The sequence below is a fragment of the Mobula birostris genome, chromosome 1, assembly GCF_030028105.1.
Source record: "Mobula birostris isolate sMobBir1 chromosome 1, sMobBir1.hap1, whole genome shotgun sequence".
Classification (NCBI taxonomy): Eukaryota; Metazoa; Chordata; class Chondrichthyes; order Myliobatiformes; family Myliobatidae; genus Mobula; species Mobula birostris.
Genome location: NC_092370.1, coordinates 142,492,855 through 142,516,299, shown reverse-complemented (window position 1 = coordinate 142,516,299; position 23,445 = coordinate 142,492,855). Strand labels below are relative to the sequence as shown.

Sequence of the window (23,445 nt, the reverse complement as noted above, 5' to 3'; positions counted from 1 at the left end):
GGTCAATAATTTATGAACTTGTGTGAGTGTTTGTATTGCATTAAATGGTCAATTGTTAGCTGCCGGATATCACTATACAGGATGTGAAGTTGAGTCAGTGAAACCTGCACCACTTTCTACAGATGCTGCCTAACTGATCAGTTTTTCTAGCAACACACATCAAAGTTGCTGGTGAACGCAGCAGGCCAGGCAGCATCTCTAGGAAGAGATACAGTTTTTCTAGCATTTTCTGCTTATTGTTTCAGATTTCCAATATCTGCAAGATTTCCATGTCAAGTTTTTAGTAATCCATGATTAACTTTTTAGCACAGGCAAGCAAGCCCAGCAATATACCTTTAAAAATAAATTACCTATAACAGAAACTAATTTAGCAGGAAACTTTAATTTTGATTACCATAATTTTGACAAAATTACGTTCATTCCAAAAACTTCAGTGTGAAAAAATACTTATAGCAAATGCCTTTGTTCATAGTTGTAGAACACACTTCCATCCTGTGATGTCTGAAAGCAAATAAGAAGTGCCATTCTTAAGGGATTTTTTTATTCGATAATGCGTTCAACCGTTCGTAATGCATTCATTAAATTTTATAATTTGAATTTGTACGTAGGCAAAATCATAATTTATTTAATGTTTAAGTTTTTGTTCATATTATTTATTTTGTTAATTATTTAACTCTACATTAATTGCTTTTAAATGAAGGCCTAAGGCTTATTAACAGCCATATAGTGAACAGGAAATAGGAAATTTGGCCTGCTGACTGATTTGACACACAAACCTGCAAAAGGTTACCATTGGTGGAGGGAGGGTAGCATGATTTAGGAGCAGGTCTGAACAAGGACAAATTTGATGCAACGCTATTCTTACCAAACATGGAATTACTTATATTTCATATGCACATTTCACAGTATTCAAAATGAAAGCAGACAAGCTGACATTTTACGTCTTTCCATGTCAGCTTTTTACCAGTAACATAGTTTTAATTTTAATTCTTAAAAAAAGAGATCAATTTTATAACTTGAGCGGAACTAGAAGCAGAAGTTTCAGTCAACCATTCTTACACAATCACCATGGGTGATTGATAAGTTTGTGGCCTAAGGTAGAAGGTGATGAGTTATACAGCTCTCGTTACATGCACATGCAGTTTAACTCTTTGAGTGATTATGCAGAAAGTTTGAAGTTAATAACTCATCTCCTTCTACCTTAGGCCATGAACTTATCAATCAACCCTGCTGTGGACCACTTTTTGGAGGTCCAAGACGCCGACTTTTACAAGGAAGGGATCGGTATGCTCCATGGCCGCTGGACTAAGTGTGTAAATGTAGGAGGGGACTATGTTGAAAAATAAATGTGCTAGGTTTTCTAAAATTGTCTCCTTCTACCGTAGACGATGAACTTATCAATCACCCCTGGTATATATTCTTACAAACACAAAGTGCAGGAGGAACCCGCAGTCAGGCAGGATCTATGAGAGGAATGAACAGTTGATGTTTTGGTCCAGGACCCTTCTTCAAACTGGAGAGGAAGTGTGAAGAAGCCAGAATAAGATGGTGGTGGGAGGAATACATGCTGAAAGATGATAGGTGAAACCAGGTGAGGGCTAAGGTGGGTGGTTGGGAGAGGTGGAATGAAGTCAGAGTCTGGGAGGTGATGGGTGGAAGAGGTAAAGAGCTGAAGAAGAAGGAATCTGATAGGAAAGGACCGTGGACCATGGAAGAAAGGGAAGGAGAAGGGGCACCAGAGGGAGAAGTAAACACAAAATACTCAGCAGATGCTGGGGTCAAAGCAACACACACAACATGCTGGAGGAACTCAGCAGGTCGGGCAGCATCCGTGGAAATGAACAGTCAACATTTTGGGCCGAGACCCTTCGTCAGAGAGATGATTGGCAAAAGAGGAGAGAATTCCAGATAACTAGCATAAACGACTGCTTATAATGTATGGATTAACCAAAACTAGTCAACTTAATAGGTCACATCTGAGATTTTGTGGACTGAACATAGAACACAGAGAGTACAGGAATAGCCCCTTTGTCTGTTGCAAACATGATGGCAATTTAAGCTAATCCTATCTGCCTGCACATGGTCTATATCCATCCGTTATCTGTCTGCAAAGTACCTGAACCAAAGCTTCTCAAATGACGCCATCTGATCTGGTTCCATCACCTCCCTTGACAGCATGTTCCAGACTCCGACTGCTTCTGTGTGAAAAAACCAAGCTTGCCTCTTAAATCTCCTTTCAGTTTGTCTCCGCTCACCTTAAAGTAATGCTCTCTAGTATTTGACATTTGCACCCCAGACAAAAGGCTGTAACCAACCACCCTATCTAACCTTTCATTATTTTATGTACTTCGATCAAGTTGCCCTCAGTCTCCAACACTACAAACAAAGCAATCTGGGTTTAACAAACTATCCTCATAGCCAATACTCTCCCATGGAAGTAACTTGCTGGTAAACGTCTTCTCTACCCCCTCCAAAGCATCCGTATACTTCCTATAATGCATTGAGTCGAACTGTGCACAATAATCCAAATTATGCCCAACCAAAGTTTTACACAGCTGCAATATGGCTTCCTCACTTCTATAATCAATGAAGCTTGCTGACACTTGCAATGAATACTGTATGCTGAATAGACCTGCGGGCGGGATCATTATTGGTGTGTTGTCACCTTACATCAATTCAATGCTCTTCATGCTAACGTTCCACAGCTCTCTTTTGCTATTCATTATCACCAGAAGCAAGGTGTGAGATGTAAAGAATGGTGTGCTCTCAATCATGCAACTTTACAGATATATGTGAGAGGCAGCCACTGGAAACTACCTGAGCACATCAAAGCCATTTTTAAAGCTGATATATGAATGGGTCCATGAGAACAGAGGCACAGGCATCACTGATATCTGAATGCCTGACCGTTTGCCCAGGGGAAGACCTTGAAGAGATTGCTTCATTGGAAATGAAGGCAATGTAATAAGGACCTCTCATCCTGAACTTCAATCTCTGTAAAGAAATCTTCTTCCCAAGGCAAGGAGCTGTGCAAAATTCTATGGAATTGATTTTCTTTCTGACATTGGAATGGTAACATCAAGCCTTCTGATAAACATGTTTGTATTAGTGAGACTTATTCCACATGAACATGAACGTTGAACATTTTGTATCCAAGCAATGCATTACTCTTTCTGACGGAAATCACTTTGTTCGGCAGAAACAGGTTTCATGGTTGGTGTCCTTGACTTGTTTCTCCATTCATCATAATTAACCTCCTGCAGCCTCATGTAATGGGAAACACCAGTGCCTTCCCCATCAATTGGCACCTGTCACAGAGCCATCTTCAAAGCTCACCTCCTTGTATCTTTTTGTTAAATATAATGAGACTTGGTTGCAGGAAGGCCAGGACTGGCAGCTCAATGTTCCAGGGATCTGTTGTTTTAGATGTGGTAGAGAGGGAGGGATTAAAAGGGGACAGGTAGCATTACTAGTCAGGAAAATTGTTACGGCAGTGCTCAGGCAGGACAGGCTGGAGAGCTCATCTACTGAGGCTATATGGGTAGAATGGAAAAATAAGAAATGGATGACCATGCTCTTTTAGCAATAGACTAATTGTACACCACTTGCACACACTATCCCTAAACATTAAAAGGTGCATTTGAAATGTAGGAGGAGACTACAGATCTATCTCTGAGATGCCGATTCAAGTTTAGTTGCAAGCATTATAACAAAAAGAAAATCAGGAGCTGAACTTTGAAGATGGCCTTGTGTCAGGTGCCCATTATTGGGGAATCCACTGTTGTTTCCCATTATGTTAATTATGTTCAATTACTTTAAGCTTGATTGAAAATGTGAACTAAAAGGAAATGTCATTTTGATATCTTATTTTTAGAGGTAGAGGGAAACATTTATTCCTCGTGACTGTAATAGATGCTATTCAATTCTTTATAACTTCTTGAAGATAGATTTCTTATAAAACTGCGGAAATATTGGTTGTCAAATGTGCCTCACTATACTTTGTATTATTATGGTGAGATGTGTATACGCAAATTAATGAAAACGCATACAATACATATTTAAAGCGTAAAATATAACATAGAAATCTTTAGGATTCCAAATGAGCTAATGCAAAGTTAAAGTATCAGGAATTTAAAGTGCGATTCTATGTTCTGGTGATCTTTATTGGTCAAGAAGTAAATTTGCTCCTAAATAGAGTCATCAAAAATATAGCATCTTATGCTGTCTTTTGCTGGTCTATAAGAATCATAATTATCAATGCTAGGCCAACTGGGTGTTTTTATTTTAAATAGGCATCATAACAGATTTCTCCATTACAATCCACAGTAAATCCTATCCCACTCATCAGAGATCCTGACACTGTGGTACTACAGGTGTGGTTAAATAGTATCAGGGCAAATAGCTCGACATTTAATTCACCAACTGTGGCAACAAAATCTTATCTTGATCATCACCTACTATCATTTCTCAGATGATGAAACAGGAATCTTCCAATTTAAATAGCACTTAATTTGAAGTCATTGGACATGAAAGGAACAAGACTCCACTTGTTGGAATTATACCCTGCACAAAGGAAGGACATTGCGACCATTAAAGTCAGTTACCCCAGCCCCAGGACATTAATGTAGAAGTTTTCAGGGCAATTGCTTCACTGATGACCTTTCCATCTGAAGTTCAGAAGTTCACTGATGATTGCACAATGTTTGATTTCAATCATAAATTGTTAGCAAATACAGCAAGATCTAAACAACATTCAGGCCTAATCTGATAAGGGATAGTAACCTTTCCACCACACAAGCAGCAGACAATCATAGTCTAACTACCAACCCATGATGTGCTATGGCATTACCATTATAAATTCCCCTTTCATCAACAACTGGATCAGCCTCATAAATACTGTCATCATGAGATGATCAATGGGTGGGTATTTTGTGGTAAGTGACTCAACTTGTGTCATGTCAGAGTCTTTGCTCACAGTCGTACACCATCCTAATTTAATTACAATGCTCCTGTTGGATCTAAATCCTGAAACTCATTACCCAACATAACTGTTGCAGTGTTGCCATCAAAAGTACGAAAGCAGTTTTAAGACAATACCTCAGTAGGTTCTTTTCAAGAATGTTTAATCTGTCCTGGGACCAGAACAAAAGTGCAATCACAAAGAAGGGCTGGCAGCTTCTCTACTTTCTTAGAAGTTTGCGCAGATTTAGCAAGTCACCTAAAACTTTGACAAACTTTTATAGATGCACAGTATTCTAATTGGCCGCATCATGACTTGGTATGGAAACACCAATACAGAATGGAACTGAAAAGTCTACAGAAGTCCCTCCCCACCATTAAACACATTTAATGGAGGGCCGCCACAAGAAAGCAGCATCCATCATCGAGGACCTCCACCACCTACTCATACTCCCTTCTCACTAGTACTGCCAATTTTCAGCCCATCTTTACAGCTGGTCCAGATCCTGCTGCAAGCTTTGATAATCTTCCTCTCTACCCATTATACCCTAAACTTGGAGTCACCTGAAAATCTGCTTACCTAGTTAACGACATTATCATCCAGATTGTTGATATACGTAGCAAACTATAATGGATCCAGCACCAATCACTGTGGCACACCACTAGTCACAGGCCTCCAGTCAGAGAGGCAACCCTCTACCACTACTCCCTGACTTCTCCCACAAAGCTAATGTCTAATCCAATTTACCTCACCTTGAATGCCAAGTGACCGAACCTTCTTGACCAACCTTCCATTCAGGACTTTGTCAAAGGCTACATGAAACAATACAAAAACTACACTGAACTATGTAAAACAACACAAAAACTACACTAGACTACAGACCTACCCAGGACTGCATAAAGTACACAGAACAGTGCAGGCATTACAATAAATAATAAACAAGACAATAAGCACAGCGGAGGGCAGTAGGTTGGTTGTCTGATGGCTTGGGGAAAGTTGTTACATAAACAGCTGACTGGCATGTGGGTGCTTTAGATTTTCACGAGTGAAGGCATTGGCATTGGATAGCATGACTTGTGCAAAGTTCCTTACCGGCCAAGTACGTCAGTCTTCCTGTAATGTAACTACCAGGCAATATCTTGTAAGAGTTGTGCCAAAGTGTACCTTTTGTCTAACTTTATTGTATCATGACTGATTGTGAATGTGACAGCGTAATGTGAATGTTTAGTCGCTGTTCAGAAGTTCAGCACGTGTGTACTAAAAAGTAGTAGGCGTCTTAGATGAGATGTGTTCGCTTACATTTTTGCTGCTATGTATAAGGTACAGGGTTGGTGGGATTCTAATGTTGTTTGTATTGTGTTCCTTCAGAATTGCCACTACCGTATTAGTTCTGTATTAGTTTTGTGCAGTTTGCTTTATGCAAGGGGATAGGCACAGATCCTGAGAAGGTCTCAGCTGTTCAGCAGTGGCCAGTACCACCTACAGTTAAGGACTTAAGATTGTTTCTTGGCTTTTGCAGTTATTATCGACGAGTCATTCAGGGATTCTCAAAGATTGCAGGTCCACTGCATGATGTAGTGAATTTATGTACCAATGTAGGGACTCCAAGTAAAACAAACCAGCTGTTGAAACAGTCTTGGACAGAAGAATGTCAAACTGCCTTTGACTTGCTCAAAAAGAAACTGACCAGTTCCTCCATCCTTGGATTTGCCGATTTCTCCCAGCCCTTTATAGTGGAGACCGATGCCAGCAATCATGGGCTAGGAGCTGTGTTAAACCAACAGCAGGGAGAGGCAAAGGGGGTATTGCATATGCAAGCCGGTGATTAAGGAATGCCGAAAAGAATGATAGGAATTATAGCAGCATGAAATTGGAGCTGCTGGCACTTAAGTGGGCTGTAGTAGAGAAGTTTCGTGGATACTTGTTGGGTTCCAAATTCACTGTAATCACTGACAATAACCACCTATCCCACTTGAAAACTACCAATTTGGGAGCAGTGGAGCAGAGATGGATCTCACAACTGTCAGTGTTTGACTTCAATGTCCAGTATCATCCGGGTCGGAGCAATACCGTTGCTGATGCATTCTCTAGGCAGCCATTTGCAGGGGAACTTGAGCTGTCTCAGAGGATGCGGAGTTTGATGGGTCTGTGGCAATCTGTAGTTTGATCAGTCGTGGCACTGCTCTTGACCCGACACTGGTTACCGCTGGTCGTAACAGCTGTAGGGTTAGGCAAATTCAAGCCTGGGAAGCTGGTACTAGTGATGTAAGTGGTCCGATGCAAGGAAACCCTTCAACCCTCCCAGGTTATTCTAATAGAGACTTGCATACTTTTCAGCAGCAAGACCCTGTGTTAAGTGTCCTAAGAAACTAATGGGATCAGAAAAGACAGCTGAGTGGCCAGGAGTGTAAAACTCTGCCTAAACCTGTTTTGTTTCTGTTAAAGCACTGAGACAGTATCAGGGAGCGTAAGTGGTTACTGCATAGGGTGGTTGAGGACGAGAAGCTTGGGGAGTGTTACCAGCTTCTGGTATCTATCAGCTTGAGGAGCAAAGTGTTAGAGTATGTACATGACTCTGTGGGCCATCAAGGCATAGAACGTACTCTGGAGTTGTTGAGAAGCTGATGCTTTTGGGTGGGCATACACGAGGATGTGGCACGGTGGATCAAAAATTGCCCACGTAGTGCGCTAACTAAGATGCCGCAGCCTAGGATCTGTCCCCCCATGAAGTCATTTCTGGCTTCTAGGCCGTTTGAAGTTGTAGCTGTAGATTTCACTGTGTTGGAGCCGGCAAGTGATGGGCGTGAGACTGTCTTAGTGGTCACGGATGTTTTCACTAAATTTACCCAAGCATTTCCGACTCGGGATCAAAATGCAGATACCACAGCAAAGGTGCTCTTGAGGGAATGAGTTCATGAAGTACGGTGTTCATGAGAGATTGCATTCTGACCAGGGCCGTAACTTCGAAAGTGAGGTCATAGCTGAGCTTTGCAAACTATACGGGGTAAAGAAGAGCTGTACTACACCTCACCATCCTACTGGCAACGCGCAGTGCGAGCGTTTCAAGAGGATGATGTATGATTTGTTGCATATGTTGCCTCCAGAAAAGAAGCACAGATGGCCAGAACATCTACCCGAGTTGGTGTATTGCATATAATGCCTCACCTCACACCACCATCGGGTATTCACCTTACTATCTGTTGTTTGGAGTGGATCCCTACTTGCCCGTGGATGCTCTGCTGGGGCAAGAACAGACTGTGGACTGGAAACATGACTGGCTAGCTGTACACCAGAGCTGACTGAGGGATGTGCATGCCAGAGCAAAGAATACTCTGAACAGAAGGCGGCAGAACGCATTGCCTGACAGGAGGACAAAGTTTACTGTCCCAAAGTTGATATGGATGCACTGGTTTACTTGAGGAACAGACCATTAGGCTGCAATAAGATCCAGGATGCTTGGAACTCAACTGTCTACAGGGTGGTAGAGGTACTGGGCAACATCTACGCGGTGGAACCTTGGGAGGGTGGGCCTAGCAAGAGGGTGAACAGGGTAGACATCAGGCCCTGTGAGAACCATCCCAATCCAGCTACCCAAAGGAGACTGCAAACTCTAGTAACCCCTGGGGCATGAATCAGATTCTGAGGATTCAGAAAATGGTGTGATATTGGTAGAAGGTAGGTCAGAACAAGGTGTACAGAATCTTGACCCTAGCCTAGACAGCATATCTTCCAAAAATATGACACCTTCTGGAACTGAGACTGGGGAGCTGATGACTACTAATGCAGGGGTGGAGGTCGGTAGCCCTCTTGTGGCAGCACCCTGCAGGAGTAAACGAGTAAATGCTGGATAGCACCCTAACTCCCATCGCGAACCAACGTCAGTCCTTGATGAGGCCTCCCTAAGTCCAGCAGCAGTGTCTGAGATACTGACTAGTCTCAGTTCAGTTCTCTTTAGCAAAGCAGTTAAGAAGGTTAAGAGTACCCTTGTAGTGAGCGAGTAATCAAGGACGATTACTTTAATGCTGGGAAGAATGTAACTGGGTGGCCGTCGAATCTTATTCATTATTGTTGAAGCGTACTTAGGCATCCACCCGGGTAATACTAGAATAGTTATCTGTGCCTTTAAGTGGAGACGGTGATGTCATTACGCATGAGTCGAATAGTGGGGAGACTACTTCTGTTTTCTGCAGATGAAGCTGGTGGAGTTTTGGGATTAAGTTCCTCCCAGAGATACTGGGTATGGTGAGGAAAGGTGAGTGTTAATCAACGATATCCATGTGAATTCATTTATGCTTGTTGGCGAATCGAGAATATTGGTAATGTGACATGTTTTGCATGTGGGTGCTTTAGATTTTCACGAGTGAAGGCATCGGCGCTGGATAGCGTGACTTGTGCAAAGTTCCTTACCGGCCAAGTACGTCAGTCTTCCTGTAATGTAACTACCAGGCAATATCTTGCAAAAGTTGTGCCAAAGTGTACCTTTTGTCTAAGTTTATTGTATCATGACTGATCGTGAATGTGACAGCGTAACTTGAATGTTTAGTCTCTGTTTGGAAGTTCAGCACATGTGTACTAAAAAGTAGTAGATGTCTTAGATAAGATGTATTCGCTTACATTTTCGCTGCTATGTATAAAGTACAGGGTTGATGGGATTCTAATATTGTTTGTATTGTGTTCCTTCAGAATTGCCACTACCATATTAGTTCTGTGGGGTTTGCTTTATGCATTTTTATACTGCATACGCAATTCATCGATACACAAGGGCGTGGATCGACAGTTAAACTGAGTTTGTAATGGCAGGAACTGGTTGTAAGTTCGTTTGTTTTGTTTTGAGACCCTCTTCTGGCACTAAAACATTTAAAACAGATAAAGGAATTAAAACCTGAAAAAGTATTTGTTGTCCTGAGCGTGTACTTTTCCCCAGGCTACAAAAGATGTTTTAAATATCTGTTAGGACCCCTGCAATTTCTGCACTAAACTGCCACAGGGTCTGAGGGAGCACCTTGTCAGGCCCTGATGATGTTACCTGTTTCCTGATCACCTCCTGACAGAGGTCAGAAGTGGTTCTCTGAGCCCATGGCAGCTGCTGGGTGTGAATGACAACACTGAACAGTAGGTGAAGCTTTTTTGGATGTTGCTCCTTTGAAGCTTCATAGATGAAGCCTGATAGCACTAGAGCACAACTTAATGGAGTGTTGTGACCTCTTTCTGTATTTAAAAGGCTCAATCATATCTATACTGAATGAGATTTGAAATAGCCATCATCTTTCAGGTAAATGCCTCATTTTTTCCAGTCACACACCCAATTGCCAATGTCTTCTGGCCCCAACCCAGTCACCTCACCAAATACAACCATTCTCATGAACCATCTACCTGCCTCAACTGCCTTCTCAGTAGGGCACAGTCCTTTTCCACCCTTCATCCTCAACCAATTATTCATCCCTCCTGGTATGTCCTTCTGTATCCACCTGCAGGATTTCTCCTGTAGCTTCCTTCCTTAGCAACCTGCTTGCAACCACAATTGCTCAGCCCCAGGTACAATCCAGTATACAATTCACTTTCACTGCTATTTTCACCATTCACGATAGGTGTGGTTTGGTGGGGGCAGGGTAGAAGGATTTGGAGAAAAGGCCTTTAATAAGTTTCCTGCTGCAATAGCTACTCTTTACTTGTGCAAGGCTGAATCTCACCATCTGCAGGCACACACAAAATGGCACAATGCAGGAAAACGCTATTAACAGTTAAAACCATTATAGTTTCTAAGCAATTGTTCCATATCATTCAAGGACTGAGTCTTAATGTGTGTTATCTTTTAGTTTTCAATCATAGTTGAGAGAAAATACGTACATCCAACACACTGTGTAACTTAACAACTTGCAAACATGCTCCATGCTGAGAAGTTCAGGTATTAATCTCCCATTGATTGTTTAAAATAGATAATCCCTCATGGAAATGAGATGTTAATTCCAAGAGTATGGTTACAATTTTACATTTTTCCTATATTTACAACCAGTCTTTTCATTTCTCCAGAGACACAAGTGAGTATACAGATGTTGGAAATCTTGAGGAACACACACAAAATACTGGAGGATCTCTCTGTACAAATCCCAACCTTACCATCAAAAACCACAAAAAAAGGTGGTGATATTGTAATCTAACGGACTGACCACTACTTTGCTGAGGTCAGACAGCAGCTTACTGGCACCTCCTCTTACTTGCCCCCTAAATAGAAGCATCAAGACAGTGTCATCCACATCATCACCAATCATTCACTCTTGAGATCCCCCATCTACTGCTACGAACCCCATAGTTCCCTGTACTGTTCATTTTTACCTCCTACTCAAGATCCACAAACATAACTATCCAGGTAGGCCCATTTTTTCTGCCTGCTACTGCCCCACTGAGCTCGTGTCCCCTTCGGTTCAGTTTCTTCCTACCTACATTGGTGACATTTCACTTGCTCTCCATCACTTCAATCAATTTCAGTTTCCTGACACATATCGCCTTATTTTCGCTATGCATGAGAAGTCCCTGTACACTTCCAACCCCCATCAATATGGCTTCTTTCTTCTTTATAGACAGCAGATCTAAACAGTTCCCCTCCATTACCACCCTCCTCTAACTTGTGGAACTGGTTCTCACCTTCAACAATTTCTCTTTTTTCTCCTCCCATTTTCTCTAAACCAGAAATGTAGCCATGAGAACTCACATGGGCCCCAGTTATGCCTGCTTTTCATTGGGCGTCATGCACCAATACTAAGCTTATCAATTTCATCAACCTTGCTACAACATCTACCCTACCCTCAAATTTACTTGGTTCATTTCTGGCATCTCTCTCTCCTTTTTTGATCTCTCTGTATCCAGACGCAAACTGCCAACTGACATCTTTTATAAACTCACTGACTCTCACAGTTACCTTAACTATTCCTCTTTCTACCCTGTCACTTTAATAATGCTTTAAGTTCCTCCATCTCCATCTCATCTGATTGCAGGAAGAGGCTTTCCATTCTAGAACATCCAGCATGTTGTCCTCTTTTAAGTACAACTTTTCCCTACCATCACCATTAATGATGTCCTCACCTACATCTCCTCCAATTCCTCCATGTCTACACTCACCTCATTCCCCACCATCATAATAGGAATAGTATTCCCCATGTACTTACCTACCACCCTACAAGCCTCTATATCCAGCACATCATCCTCCAAATCATCGGCCATCTCAACGGGACCCTATCACTGGGCTTTCCCTTCTCCCCCACCCTGCTTTTTGTAGGAATTACTCTCTATGTGACTCGTTTGTCCACTCATCCCTCCCCAGTGATTTCCTTCCTGACACTTATCCTTAAAAGTGTGACACATGCTACATCTCCTCCTACACCTCCTCCCTCACCACAATTCAAACTGTTCTTCCAGGTGAGGAAGCACCTTAACTGCAAGTCTGTTAGGACCCTCTACAATATTCTTTGCTCCCTCTGCAACCTCCTCTATTTTGGTGAGACCTGACGCAGATTGGGGGATTGCTTTATCAAGCACCTTCACTCTGTCTGTTGCAACAGTCAAGATCACCCAGTGTCCACCCATTTCAATTGAACTTTCCATTGCCACACAGACCTGTCTGTCCAAGGCTTCCTCTACTGTTACAATGAGGTTACACTCAGGCTGGAGGAGCAAAACCTTATATTCCATCTGGGTAGCCTCCAACCTTATGGCGTGAACACCTAACGCGGCAATCACTCCCTCCTGTTTTCTTCCACTCTCCTTCTTATTTTCCATTCCCCATTTTGATTATCCTCTTGACTTCTCTTCTCCTCCCCTACCCTCATGACCCGTCTATTTCCTCCCTCTTGTTCCCTTCCTCCCATCTCTTTATTCACGGTCTTCTATTCAATATTTTCTTCAGCCCTATCAGCTCCCAATTTCTCATTTTACCTCCATCACCTGGTTTCACTTATCACCTGCCAGCTTGTAAATCTGCTCTCCCCCTGTGTTTTAATCCTGCCTTCTGCCCCCTACCTTTCCAGTCCTGATGAAGGGTTTTGGCCCAAAACATCAACTGTTTAATTCCCATTTTATTTCTCCATCTGCTTTTGCTCTGCTCTGCTCTGCTGTTGATCTCTCCATGAATCATTTTGCTCATCAGACATCATCTGCTTCTCACTGTCTTGCCTTTTGCTGGGATTTGGGAAGGAAACCACCAGTGACTGATACTAAAGTTAGGACTATGAATGTAATTCAGCCACTCATTACAGGTTTCTCCCGCCATCCGAAGGTAGAGCGTTCCTGTGAAACTGTTCGTAAGCCGAAATGTCGTAAAGAGAAGAAGCAATTACCATTTACTTATATGGGAAAATTTTGTGAGCATTCGCAGACCCAAAAATAACCTACCAAATCATGCCAAATAACACATAAAACCTAAAATAACAGTAACATATAGTAAAAGCAGGAATGATATGATAAATACACAGCCTATATAAAGTAGAAATACTTTTCCACAATCATTGCTGACATAGATCTCTGTAGCGAAAATCTCACGCAAGCGTTGTCGGCAGAAAATCTCACACAAGCGCTGTTGACAAAAACCCGGCGCAAGCGCTCTCCAGTAACCTCTAAACTATGAAGCTGCCAAATCATACCAAATAACACGTAAAAATACACAGCCTTTATAAAGTAGAAATAATGTATGTACAGTGTAGTATCACTTACGAGAATCGGGAAGACAGCGAGCACACTGATGATGGTTTGTTAGACTGAGTCGTCACAGACTGGGGTGGTGCAGTGGTCCCCCACCCTCCAGGCCGCTGAGCGATACATTGCCGTGAAGAACGCAGGGGTCCAGCGGTAGCCGGGAGGTACACAGCACATCTTTAAGAAAAAACCTGAAACAAACATGCTAATTAATTAGGTGCCGCCTGTAATTGTCGGCATAGATCAGTGTCGATTTCCGATTGCGTCGTCTCTGATCTGGGCCGACAATTACGTGTCGGCGGCACCTAATTAACTAGCATGTTTATTTCGGCTTTTATTCTTAAAGATGTGCTGTGTGCCTCCCGGCCTACCTTTGCATTCTCCGTGAATCAGTACCTGTCCGTGGCCTGGGGGTTGGGGTGGTGGGACACTGGGGTGTCATCTTGTCGCCTGTTTCCATTAGGGCAGGCAGCTCATCTTCTTCTATCTCTGCCCACCTCGATGTCGAAGGTCGAGGTTCGTCGTCTGCTGTGGCTGATGTGGAAGGCTTGCTTGACTGCTGAGCCTCGCTCATTTTTCTATCACACAGTTCTTTAATAAGGACTCAAACCATCCTGCAAATATCCCCAAACCGACGTACCCTTTCAAAATTAAAGTCGTACTTTATCATTACTCATTCAGTTTCAATTGTTATCCTTTTTTCTTCTAATTGCTTCAGCTCTTCATCTGTCAGTTCTTGGTGATGGGATGCCAAAACCTCTTCAACATCATGTTCATCAGCTTCCACAAGCCAAACTCACGTTGTCCTTACTTCGTTCACCATGATCAAAATGCTTAATTATGTCTAGTTTTACCGTAAGTGTAACACCCTTACGAGCTCTCTCAGGCTTTTCCGATACCATAGAACTCATCTTGCAAACGGCTGCTCACAGGCACGTGTTAAAGCAAAGCAGTTCTGAATCCAGGGGAGAGCGGCTGCTCGGGGTGCGCTGCCTTTTATCGCACGCTGAATTTTTTTTTCGTAACAGTGAAAACACCTTCTGAAAGTGAAAATAGGGTACTAATGTAGGTCTTTTGTAATAGTGAGGTTTCGTAAAGCGAACGTTCGAAAAGCGGGGGACAACTGTATTTCTGCTCATCCGCTCCAGACCCATCTATTCTGTCTCCCCTCATAACAGAAACACCTTACTTCAAGCAATATCCTGGCAATTCTCCTCTGCACTCTCTCCAGCACTTTCACATCCTTCCCATGCTCAACACAAAAAAAGCCAAAATAAGGTCACCATACGAAGATTTGTTCAAATCATTTTCATCCTGCTTCATCCTCTGCCAAATCTTCCACATAATCTTTTTATTGCTTTATAATTTTTTAGAACTCCAAACTGAGGTGACAGCATGTGTGAAGCCACAGAAAAGGAAAAGCTTTTCTTTATTCGTAGCTCTTTAAATGAAACAATATAAATTCTGGACTAGTAGAAATTGTGAAGCACATTTACTTGTAAATAAAATCGTCTTGGCAGCAAAACTAAATGAATGGAATTGACACATCTTGAGCATTCAAACGACACCATATAAAATCATCTCGCTACTAAGCAAAATATGAACAGCAAGTCTGCCTTCTGGATGAAGCTGTGACAGTCAAGCCAAATTAGTATATTAAAAGAAGGAAATGAGAACCCTGTGGCTACATTTGAGCACGCTTGTTGAAGCATGCAATTTTGGGATGTTTAAATTATGTTTGCCTTATTACTTCAGACATATTAAAATTTTACAAGATGCAAAGGTAGATAAGTTAAGATTTCTTTGTTAAAATGGGCAAGATTAAGGGATGTATTAATATGCCTTTAAAACAACAAAAAGATAAAATAGTGCAAAAAGAACCAGACCTGTGAATGAAAGAGTTTAGAATAAAATTTACACTGATTTTGAGAGCATGGCGGGAGAAACCTTCTATACATATGGCATAAACTACATACGAGAGAGTTGTGATTAATAAGTCACGTCAATGCTTAGCAACGGTTCAAAAAAAAGTAAAAATACAGTAACAAGATAAACTCAGGGTACAGAAACTACTGCTCAGAGCTCACCCCGTCAGGGACTAGTTGAAGCCAATGACCAATTTCTATTTCAGAATTTCAATGCAATTTTATGCAAATAAAATATATAACCTCAAAAATTTTGAGAAACTTGGATGCATAACATATGCTCTAAATAACACAGAAAATAGTATAACAGTTATTATGGTAAACATAGAAAAAAAACCACAGCACAATACAGGCCCTTTGGCCCACAATGCTGTGCCGAACATGTACTTACTTTAGAAATTAGCCAGGGTTACTCATAGCCCTTTATTTTTCTGAGCTCCATTTACATGCCCAGGAGTCTCTTAAAGGACCTCCAACAACGTCGCCAGCAGCCCATTCCACGCACTAACCACTCTTTGCGTAAAAAAAACTTACCCCTGACATCTCCTCTGTACCTACTTCCAAGCAGCTTAAAACTGTGTCCTCTCTTCTTAGCCATTTCAGCCTTTGGAAAAAGCCTCTGACTATCCACATGATCAATGTCTCTCATTATCTTATACATCTCTATGAGGTCACATCTCATCCTCTGTCACTCCAAGGAGAAAAGGCCAAGTTCATTCAAACTATTCTTGCAAGGCATGCTCCCCAATCCAAGCAACATCCTTGTAAATCTCCTCTGCAACCTTTCTATAGTTTCCACATCCTTCTTGTATTGAGGTGACCAGAAGTGAGCACAGTAGTCCAAGCGGGGTTTGACCAGGGTCCTATATAGCTGTAACATTACCCCTCGGCTCTTAAACTCAAACCCACGGTTGATGAAGGCCAATGCACCGTATGCCTTCTTAGCCGCAGAGTCAACATGTGCAGCAGCTTTGAGTATCCTATGGACTCGGACCTCAAGATCCCTCTGATCCTCCACACTGCCAAGAGTCTTACCATTAATACTATATTCTGCCATCATATTTGACCTACCAAAATGAACCACCTCACACTTATCTGGGTTGAGCTCCATCTGCCACTTCTCAGCCCAGTTTTGCATCCTATCAATGCCCAGCTGTAACCTCTGACTGCCCTCCACACTATCCACAACACCCCCAACCTTTGAGTCATCAGCAAATTTACTAACTCATCTAAACAAAAGGAATTCTGCAGACGCTGGAAATTCAAGCAACACACATCAAAGTTGCTGGTGAACGCAGCAGGCCAGGCAGCATCTCTAGGAAGAGGTACGGTCGACGTTTCAGGCTGAGACCCTTCGTCAGGACTAACTGAAGGAAGAGCTAGTGAGAGATTTGAAAGTGGGAGGGGGAGGGGGAGCTCCAAAATGATAGGAGAAGACAGGAGGGGGAGGGATGGAGCCAAGAGCTGGACAGGTGATTGGCAAAGGGGATAAGAGAGGATCATGGGACAGGAGGCCCAGGGAGAAAGACAAAGGTGGGGGGACCCAGAGGATGGGCAAGGGGTATATTCAGAGGGACAGAGGGAGAAAAAGGAGAGTGAAAGAAAGAATGTGTGTATAAAAATAAATAACGGATAGGGTACGAGGGGGAGGTGGGGCATTAGCGGAAGTTAGAGAAGTCGATGTTCATGCCATCAGGTTGGAGGCTACCCAGACGGAATATAAGGTGTTGGTCCTCCAACCTGAGTGTGGCTTCATCTTTACAGTAGAGGAGGCCGTGGATAGACATATCAGAATGGGAATGGAATGTGGAATTAAAATGTGTGGCCACTGGGAGATCCTGCTTTCTCTGGTGGACAGAGCGTAGGTGTTCAGCAAAGCGGTCTCCCAGTCTGCATCGGGTCTCGCCAATATATAGAAGGCCCTCATCCCTCCACTTCTTCATCCAGGTCATTTATAAAAATCACAAAGAGAAGGGGTCCCAGAACAGATCCCTGAGGCACACCACTGTTGACCGACTTCCATGCAGAATATGACCCGTCTACAACCACTCTTTGCCTTCTGTGGGCAAGCCAGTTCTGGTTCCACAAAGCAAGGTCCCCTTGGATCCCATGCCTCCTTACTTTCTCAATGCATGGGGTACCTTATGAAATGCCTTGCTGAAATCCATATACACGACATCTACTGTTCTGCCTTCATCAACATGTTTAGTCACATCCTCAAAAAATTCAATCAGGCTCATAAGGCACGACCTGCCTTTGACAAAGCCATGCTGACTATTCCTAATCATATTATGTCTCTCCAACCCAGCCCCTCAGGATCATTTCCGTCAACTTACCAACCACTGAAGTAAGACTCACTGGTTTATAATTTCCTGGGGTATCTCTAGTCCCTTTTTTGAAAAAGGGAACAACATCTGCAACCCTTCAATCCTCCGGTATCTCCCCCATCCACATTGATGATGCAAAGTTCATTGCCAGAGGCTCAGCAGTCCCCTCCCTCGCTTCCCACAGTAGCCTGAGGTACATCTCACCCGGTCCCGGAGACTTATCTAACTTGATGCTTTCCAAAAGCTCCAGCACATCCTCTTTCTTAATGTCTATATGCTCAAGCTTTTCAATTCACTGTAAATCATCCCTACAATTGCCAAGATCCTTTTCCGTAGTGAATACTGAAGCAAAGTATTCATTAAGTACCTCAGCTATCTCCTCTGGTTCCATACACACTTTTCCACTGTCACACCTGAATGGTCCTATTCCTTCATGTCTTATCCTCTTGCTCTTCACATACCTGTAGAATGCCTTGGGGTTTTCTTTAACCTGCTCGCCATGGTCTTCTTGCTCTCCTAATTTCATTCTTAAGCTCCTTTCTGCTAGTCTTATAATCTTCTAGATCTCTATCACTACCTAATTTTTTGAACCTTTCATAAGCTTTTCTTTTCTTGACTCGATTTTCAACAGTCTTTGTACACCACGGTTTCTGTACCCTAACAGCCTTTCCCTGTCTCATTGGAACGTACCTATGCAGAACGCCACGCAGATATCCCCTGAACTTTTGCCATGTTTCTGCCATACAGTTCCCTGAGAACATCTGTTTCCAATTTATGCTTCCAAATTCCTGCCTGATAGTTTCATATTTCCCCTCCCTCCAATTAAACGCTTTCCTAACTTGTCTGTTTCTATCCCTCTCCAAATCTATGGTAAAGGAGGTAGAATTGTGATCACTATCTCCAAGATGCTCTCGCACTGAAAGATCTGACACCTGACCAGGTTCATTTCCCAATACCAGATCAAGTACAGCCTCTCCTCTTGTAGGCTTATCTACATATTGTGTCAAGAAACCTTCCTGAACACACCTAACAATCTCCACCCCATCTAAACCCCTCGCTCTGGGGAGATGCCAATCAATATCTGGGAAATTAAAATCTCCCACCACAACAACCCTGTTATTATTACACTTTTCCAGAATCTGTCTCCCTCTCTGCTCCTCGATAAATATAACCACCCATCACCATGCCAGCAACAGGTGCAACAAATACCTTCAGTAAAGTCAGGGATTCCCACCCTACAGTCCACAGACTCCTTGGTTAATAGTAGGGGTCCATGGCATTAAAGAAGGTTGGAGTCCCTGCATGAAGTGTATGCCTATGCTCAGAATTCAATATATATTGAATTAATAAATCACTTTGAATGAAGTAAAAAAGCACACTCATTAAAGAGTTTGCAAGTGAAGACAAAAGTGAACTGTGGAGCATTTATGGATGCTAGAAAGCTGAGTACCATAAATGATTGTGATAAATATTATCTGCAACCGCAGGTGAACCTGTGGTTCTTGAGCAGCTTGCAGTCCTACAATCCAGCAAGTATCATGATTTGCTATAAAGCAAAACAGCATCATCCACCAATGAGTCAAGAAATGTGAGTTGAAAAAGAATAACATTTTTGTTTATCTATATACATTCTTAATATAAGTTCAGTTTTATTTTCTTTCTCAAAGTTCTGGATATTTATGAATTCTGCAAGGGTGAATTTCCAATATCCAAGTGATATTGGACTGTTAAATGCTTTAACTGCTTTACCGAGAAATTATTTGTAATTACTATTCATTTTCACACAAATATAAATTTTCTTTTGACTTAATATATTTTCACATTGAAATCGCTGATTGATATACATTATTGATTAAGACATTTCCTTTAGATCTTTTTCCTCAAGTTTGCAAGGAAATGATATACAATTCTATAAATAATCTGCATTCTTAAATCTATATTCCCAAATAATGAAGCACATTTTATTTTCAGTGTTATCTCAAAACTCATCAATAAAATAGAGATGGGCCTTAGTGGAGGCAATTTTCAAACACATTCAGAACTAATAATGTATAATAAATTCGAAACCAATTCCAACTGGATTCAGTTTATCCTTTGGACAAGTACCATTCAATACAATCACTTCTCTGGGCTGGCTACAGAGAGTGATCCCCTGCCCTGTACCCAGGTTGTGTTCAACAGCCTGTATTGAAAAATCCATGGTAACCCGGCTTCAGGTGGCATAGTCCAGTCAAACTCCTAGACCTCTATAATAAACCTTGACAGAAGGGAAATCTGGAAATGGAACTGTGCCTCCTGTCAGTCAGTTAAGGCTCTGTGACTTTTTTTAAACGTTTGTAATTTTCACGGACATTTAAAATATGTTACATGTACTTAATCAAGAACATGGAACATTACAACACAGTACAGGCCCTTCGGCATATGATATTGTGCCAATATTTTAACCTATTCTAAGATCAATCTAACCCTTGTCCCCCTACATAGATCTCTATTTTTCTATCATCCATGTGCTTATCTAAGAGTTTCTTAAATTTCCGTAATATATTTGCCATTACCACCACCCTGGCAGTGTGTTGCATGCACCCATCACTCTCTGTGTAAAGAAATTATCTCTAACATCACCACTAAACATTCCTCCAATCATCTTAAAATTATAGAAACATAGAAAACCTACAGTACAATACAGGCCCTTTGGCCCACAATGCTGTGCCAAACATGTACTTATTTTAGAAATTACCTAGGGTTACCCATAGCCCTCTATTTTTCTAAGCTCCATGTACCTTATGCCCCCTTGTATTAGCCATTTTTTGCCCTGGGAAAAATGTCTCTGGCTATCATCCATCTCTGCCACTTATCATTTTGTAATTAAAATGAAAAAGACTATTTTTTAAAGAAAATTAATAAAACACATTGAAACACTAAAAAGTCATTTAAAATATTACAATAAAGCAAAATATGTGAAGAGAATGACTGAAATTGGATCACTTACCTTTTACAGGGCCAGTATCTCCATTCAAGAAAGTAGGGTCACATTTTCATCCGCAGTTCTGACAGGCCGAGATAGGAAGGTGAATTCCCCATTGTTGACATTCTGTATGTCTCTCAGCACATCCTGGACTTAAGGTAGATTTGCATATATCCGGAGTTTATTTAAAGGGGAGTGACTAACCTCACCACAATTTCAGTTTGGTTTCTTGTGTTGGATAGCAGGTGTCAACAATTTCAGTTTGGTTTCTTGTGTTGGATAGCAGGTGAAAGGGGTATCCTTACAATCCAAAAGATAATCTTCACTTTTGTAAATAATCCCTACATTATTCATTCCAGACTCAATCTTGTGGTGATAAGGTACTTTGAAACAATAAGTTACACTGTACACTCATTCATTACTTGCTGTCTATCAGAACCACTACAACAATTGGAGCTTAATGTGTCCTAAAATCCTTAAGTTAAATGCTATTTGAACTTGCTATTATTTTCAAAATTTTAAGCATCATAAAACAGGACAAACATAATGAAATTGTTACTGTAGCCAGCTCGCAACTGATCCAGAAATTACCTTCAGCATTTAGAATGCTTCCTGTGCAGCTACAAAGGACAAACATAATGTTGATAAAAGTCTTTAAAAGAAGTTACACATACCTGTTTGACTGAGCTGTGAAGTGCTACGGCTACGCCTCGAGAGACCGACGATAGCTACCATTTTGGCGCCGATGCTGGATCTTCGTTTTTTGCCACCGGCGGCAACAGTGCCCACAGCTGTGTCAGATTGGCTGCCATCGTTCTTCTCTATGCTGTACATATCTCCGATCACACTGGTGCTTTTCATCATATTCTTTCCTGAGGTCGGCATCTGTTTGCTTTGCAGTTTAGATGTAAAGACACTGTGAGCCATTGGTACAGATAAGTTACATTGACAGAAAATATAGGGGGGCGGGGAAGGAGAGTGGTTTCAACTAGAGGGATCGGGAAACGTGAGGACAAAGCAATTCAGCTCAAGGTATTGCCGAGCAAAGATAAAACATTTCCCTCACTCCTCTAGAGTCTACACAGTTTTAGCAAGTCTAATTTTAATTGAAATGACAAATAAAATCACATGAAAACTTTGTAGACACATGCAGCAGTTGATGTTTTTTTTTTCGGTAACTCTTCCAGTCTTCTCATAAGTAGGCTGATACAGAAAATAAGCAGTTATTTTTGATGTAGAACAGCCTAACTCAGTCAGAAACCAAAACAAAGCAAATATACTGCCCTTAGTGCACCTAGGATACATGGGCTCATATACATTGCTGATATTCTTTGGAGCTGTGTAAGACCTGCTAATCACAAAACTTATGTTAATATATTTTCACCCATCATATGAAACTGAAGTACAAAGTGGGGAGTGGTTGCAAAGGCCTTTATTGGAAAATATAACTTACTCAGGAAACATGCTCATAATTCCCTAAAGGGAATATCTATCCATGAAACTTCCAAAATTCTAATTTAGTAACATTAACAATTTGTTCAAATGTTTATTTGATGTTGTGATGGCTCGGTGCATTATCCAGAGTTGTACAGATAGGCATATAAATCAGGGAAGTCTCAGCTTCTCTGAATGATCCCATCTGGTTTAACAATTCTTATGATATATCAGGAACCTAAGCAGCATTTCAAATCCCATATTTTTTCTTTCTTCCCTGGTCCTTTTGCACAACTCCTTGTTAATTGTAGTCTTAAACACAAGGATTACCTGCATTTAAACTAGACCCTTCAGGATTATGGCATCCAACTTGACCTGAAGCTAAATTTTCGACACATAATCTCATTGCCAAACCTGCTGATGTCTCCTTCCACATTATCACCCTTTTTTACCCGTGGCTGTCTTTCTGTTGAAACCCTCATTTCTGGCTTTATTACTCCTATTTGTGACCTTTCTAAAGTTTCCATGAACTGCCTCTCACTTCACAGCTTTCCAAAACCTGACAGCATCAAAGTTTGACACCCATTCAACCTGCTTGCTTGGTCAGTGCTTTATTACTCCCATTTGTGACTACTCTAATGTTTTCACAAACTGCCTCTCACTTCACAGCTTTCCAAAACCTGAGAGCGTTGAAGTTTGGCACTCATTCAACCTGCTTCAGTTTCAGTATCACATAGTCTTCTTCAAATCCTTCAATAACAAGACTCCTTCCTAATCCATAGCCTAATACAGCATAACAGTCCTCTAGGATCTCTTCATTCCTCCTGTTCCGATACTTCCTTGATGTCCTTTACTCCACTACTGACAGACATGTCTTCAGCAGCCTTTGGGTTTGGAGTTCAATCACTGAACCTCTCCACATTCCCCAGCTTTACTTTCATCTCCTCCTCTAAGATCTTCTTGAAAACCTAACACGTTGACCAGTTTCTGATCAATTTAGAAGTCATATCCAACTCTATTTAATGATAGCATAACTGTCCTCAGACACTGTCCACTGTGTCCTTATCATACTTCATTCCATACAAATCCAATCAAAATTCTCTAGAGCCCAGAAACAAACATGGTCCCTTGTCTAACCTCCTCTAATAA

General features: G+C 41.6%; 1 protein-coding gene across 23 annotated transcripts in view; it reads right to left on the bottom strand.

The window, feature by feature from the left end:
* Positions 1-23,445, bottom strand: part of rims2a (regulating synaptic membrane exocytosis 2a) — a 1,105,394-nt gene that overhangs the window by 136,171 nt on the left and 945,778 nt on the right. For 10 of the 23 annotated variants that reach the window (XM_072262764.1, XM_072262801.1, XM_072262723.1 and 7 more), the window contains one exon: positions 21,537-21,778. The exons of the other annotated variants lie outside the window; for them this stretch is intronic. In XM_072262764.1, the coding sequence (XP_072118865.1) occupies positions 21,537-21,778 (242 nt within the window). The remainder of the gene's footprint in view (positions 1-21,536; positions 21,779-23,445) is intronic. 23 annotated transcript variants of the gene reach the window in all.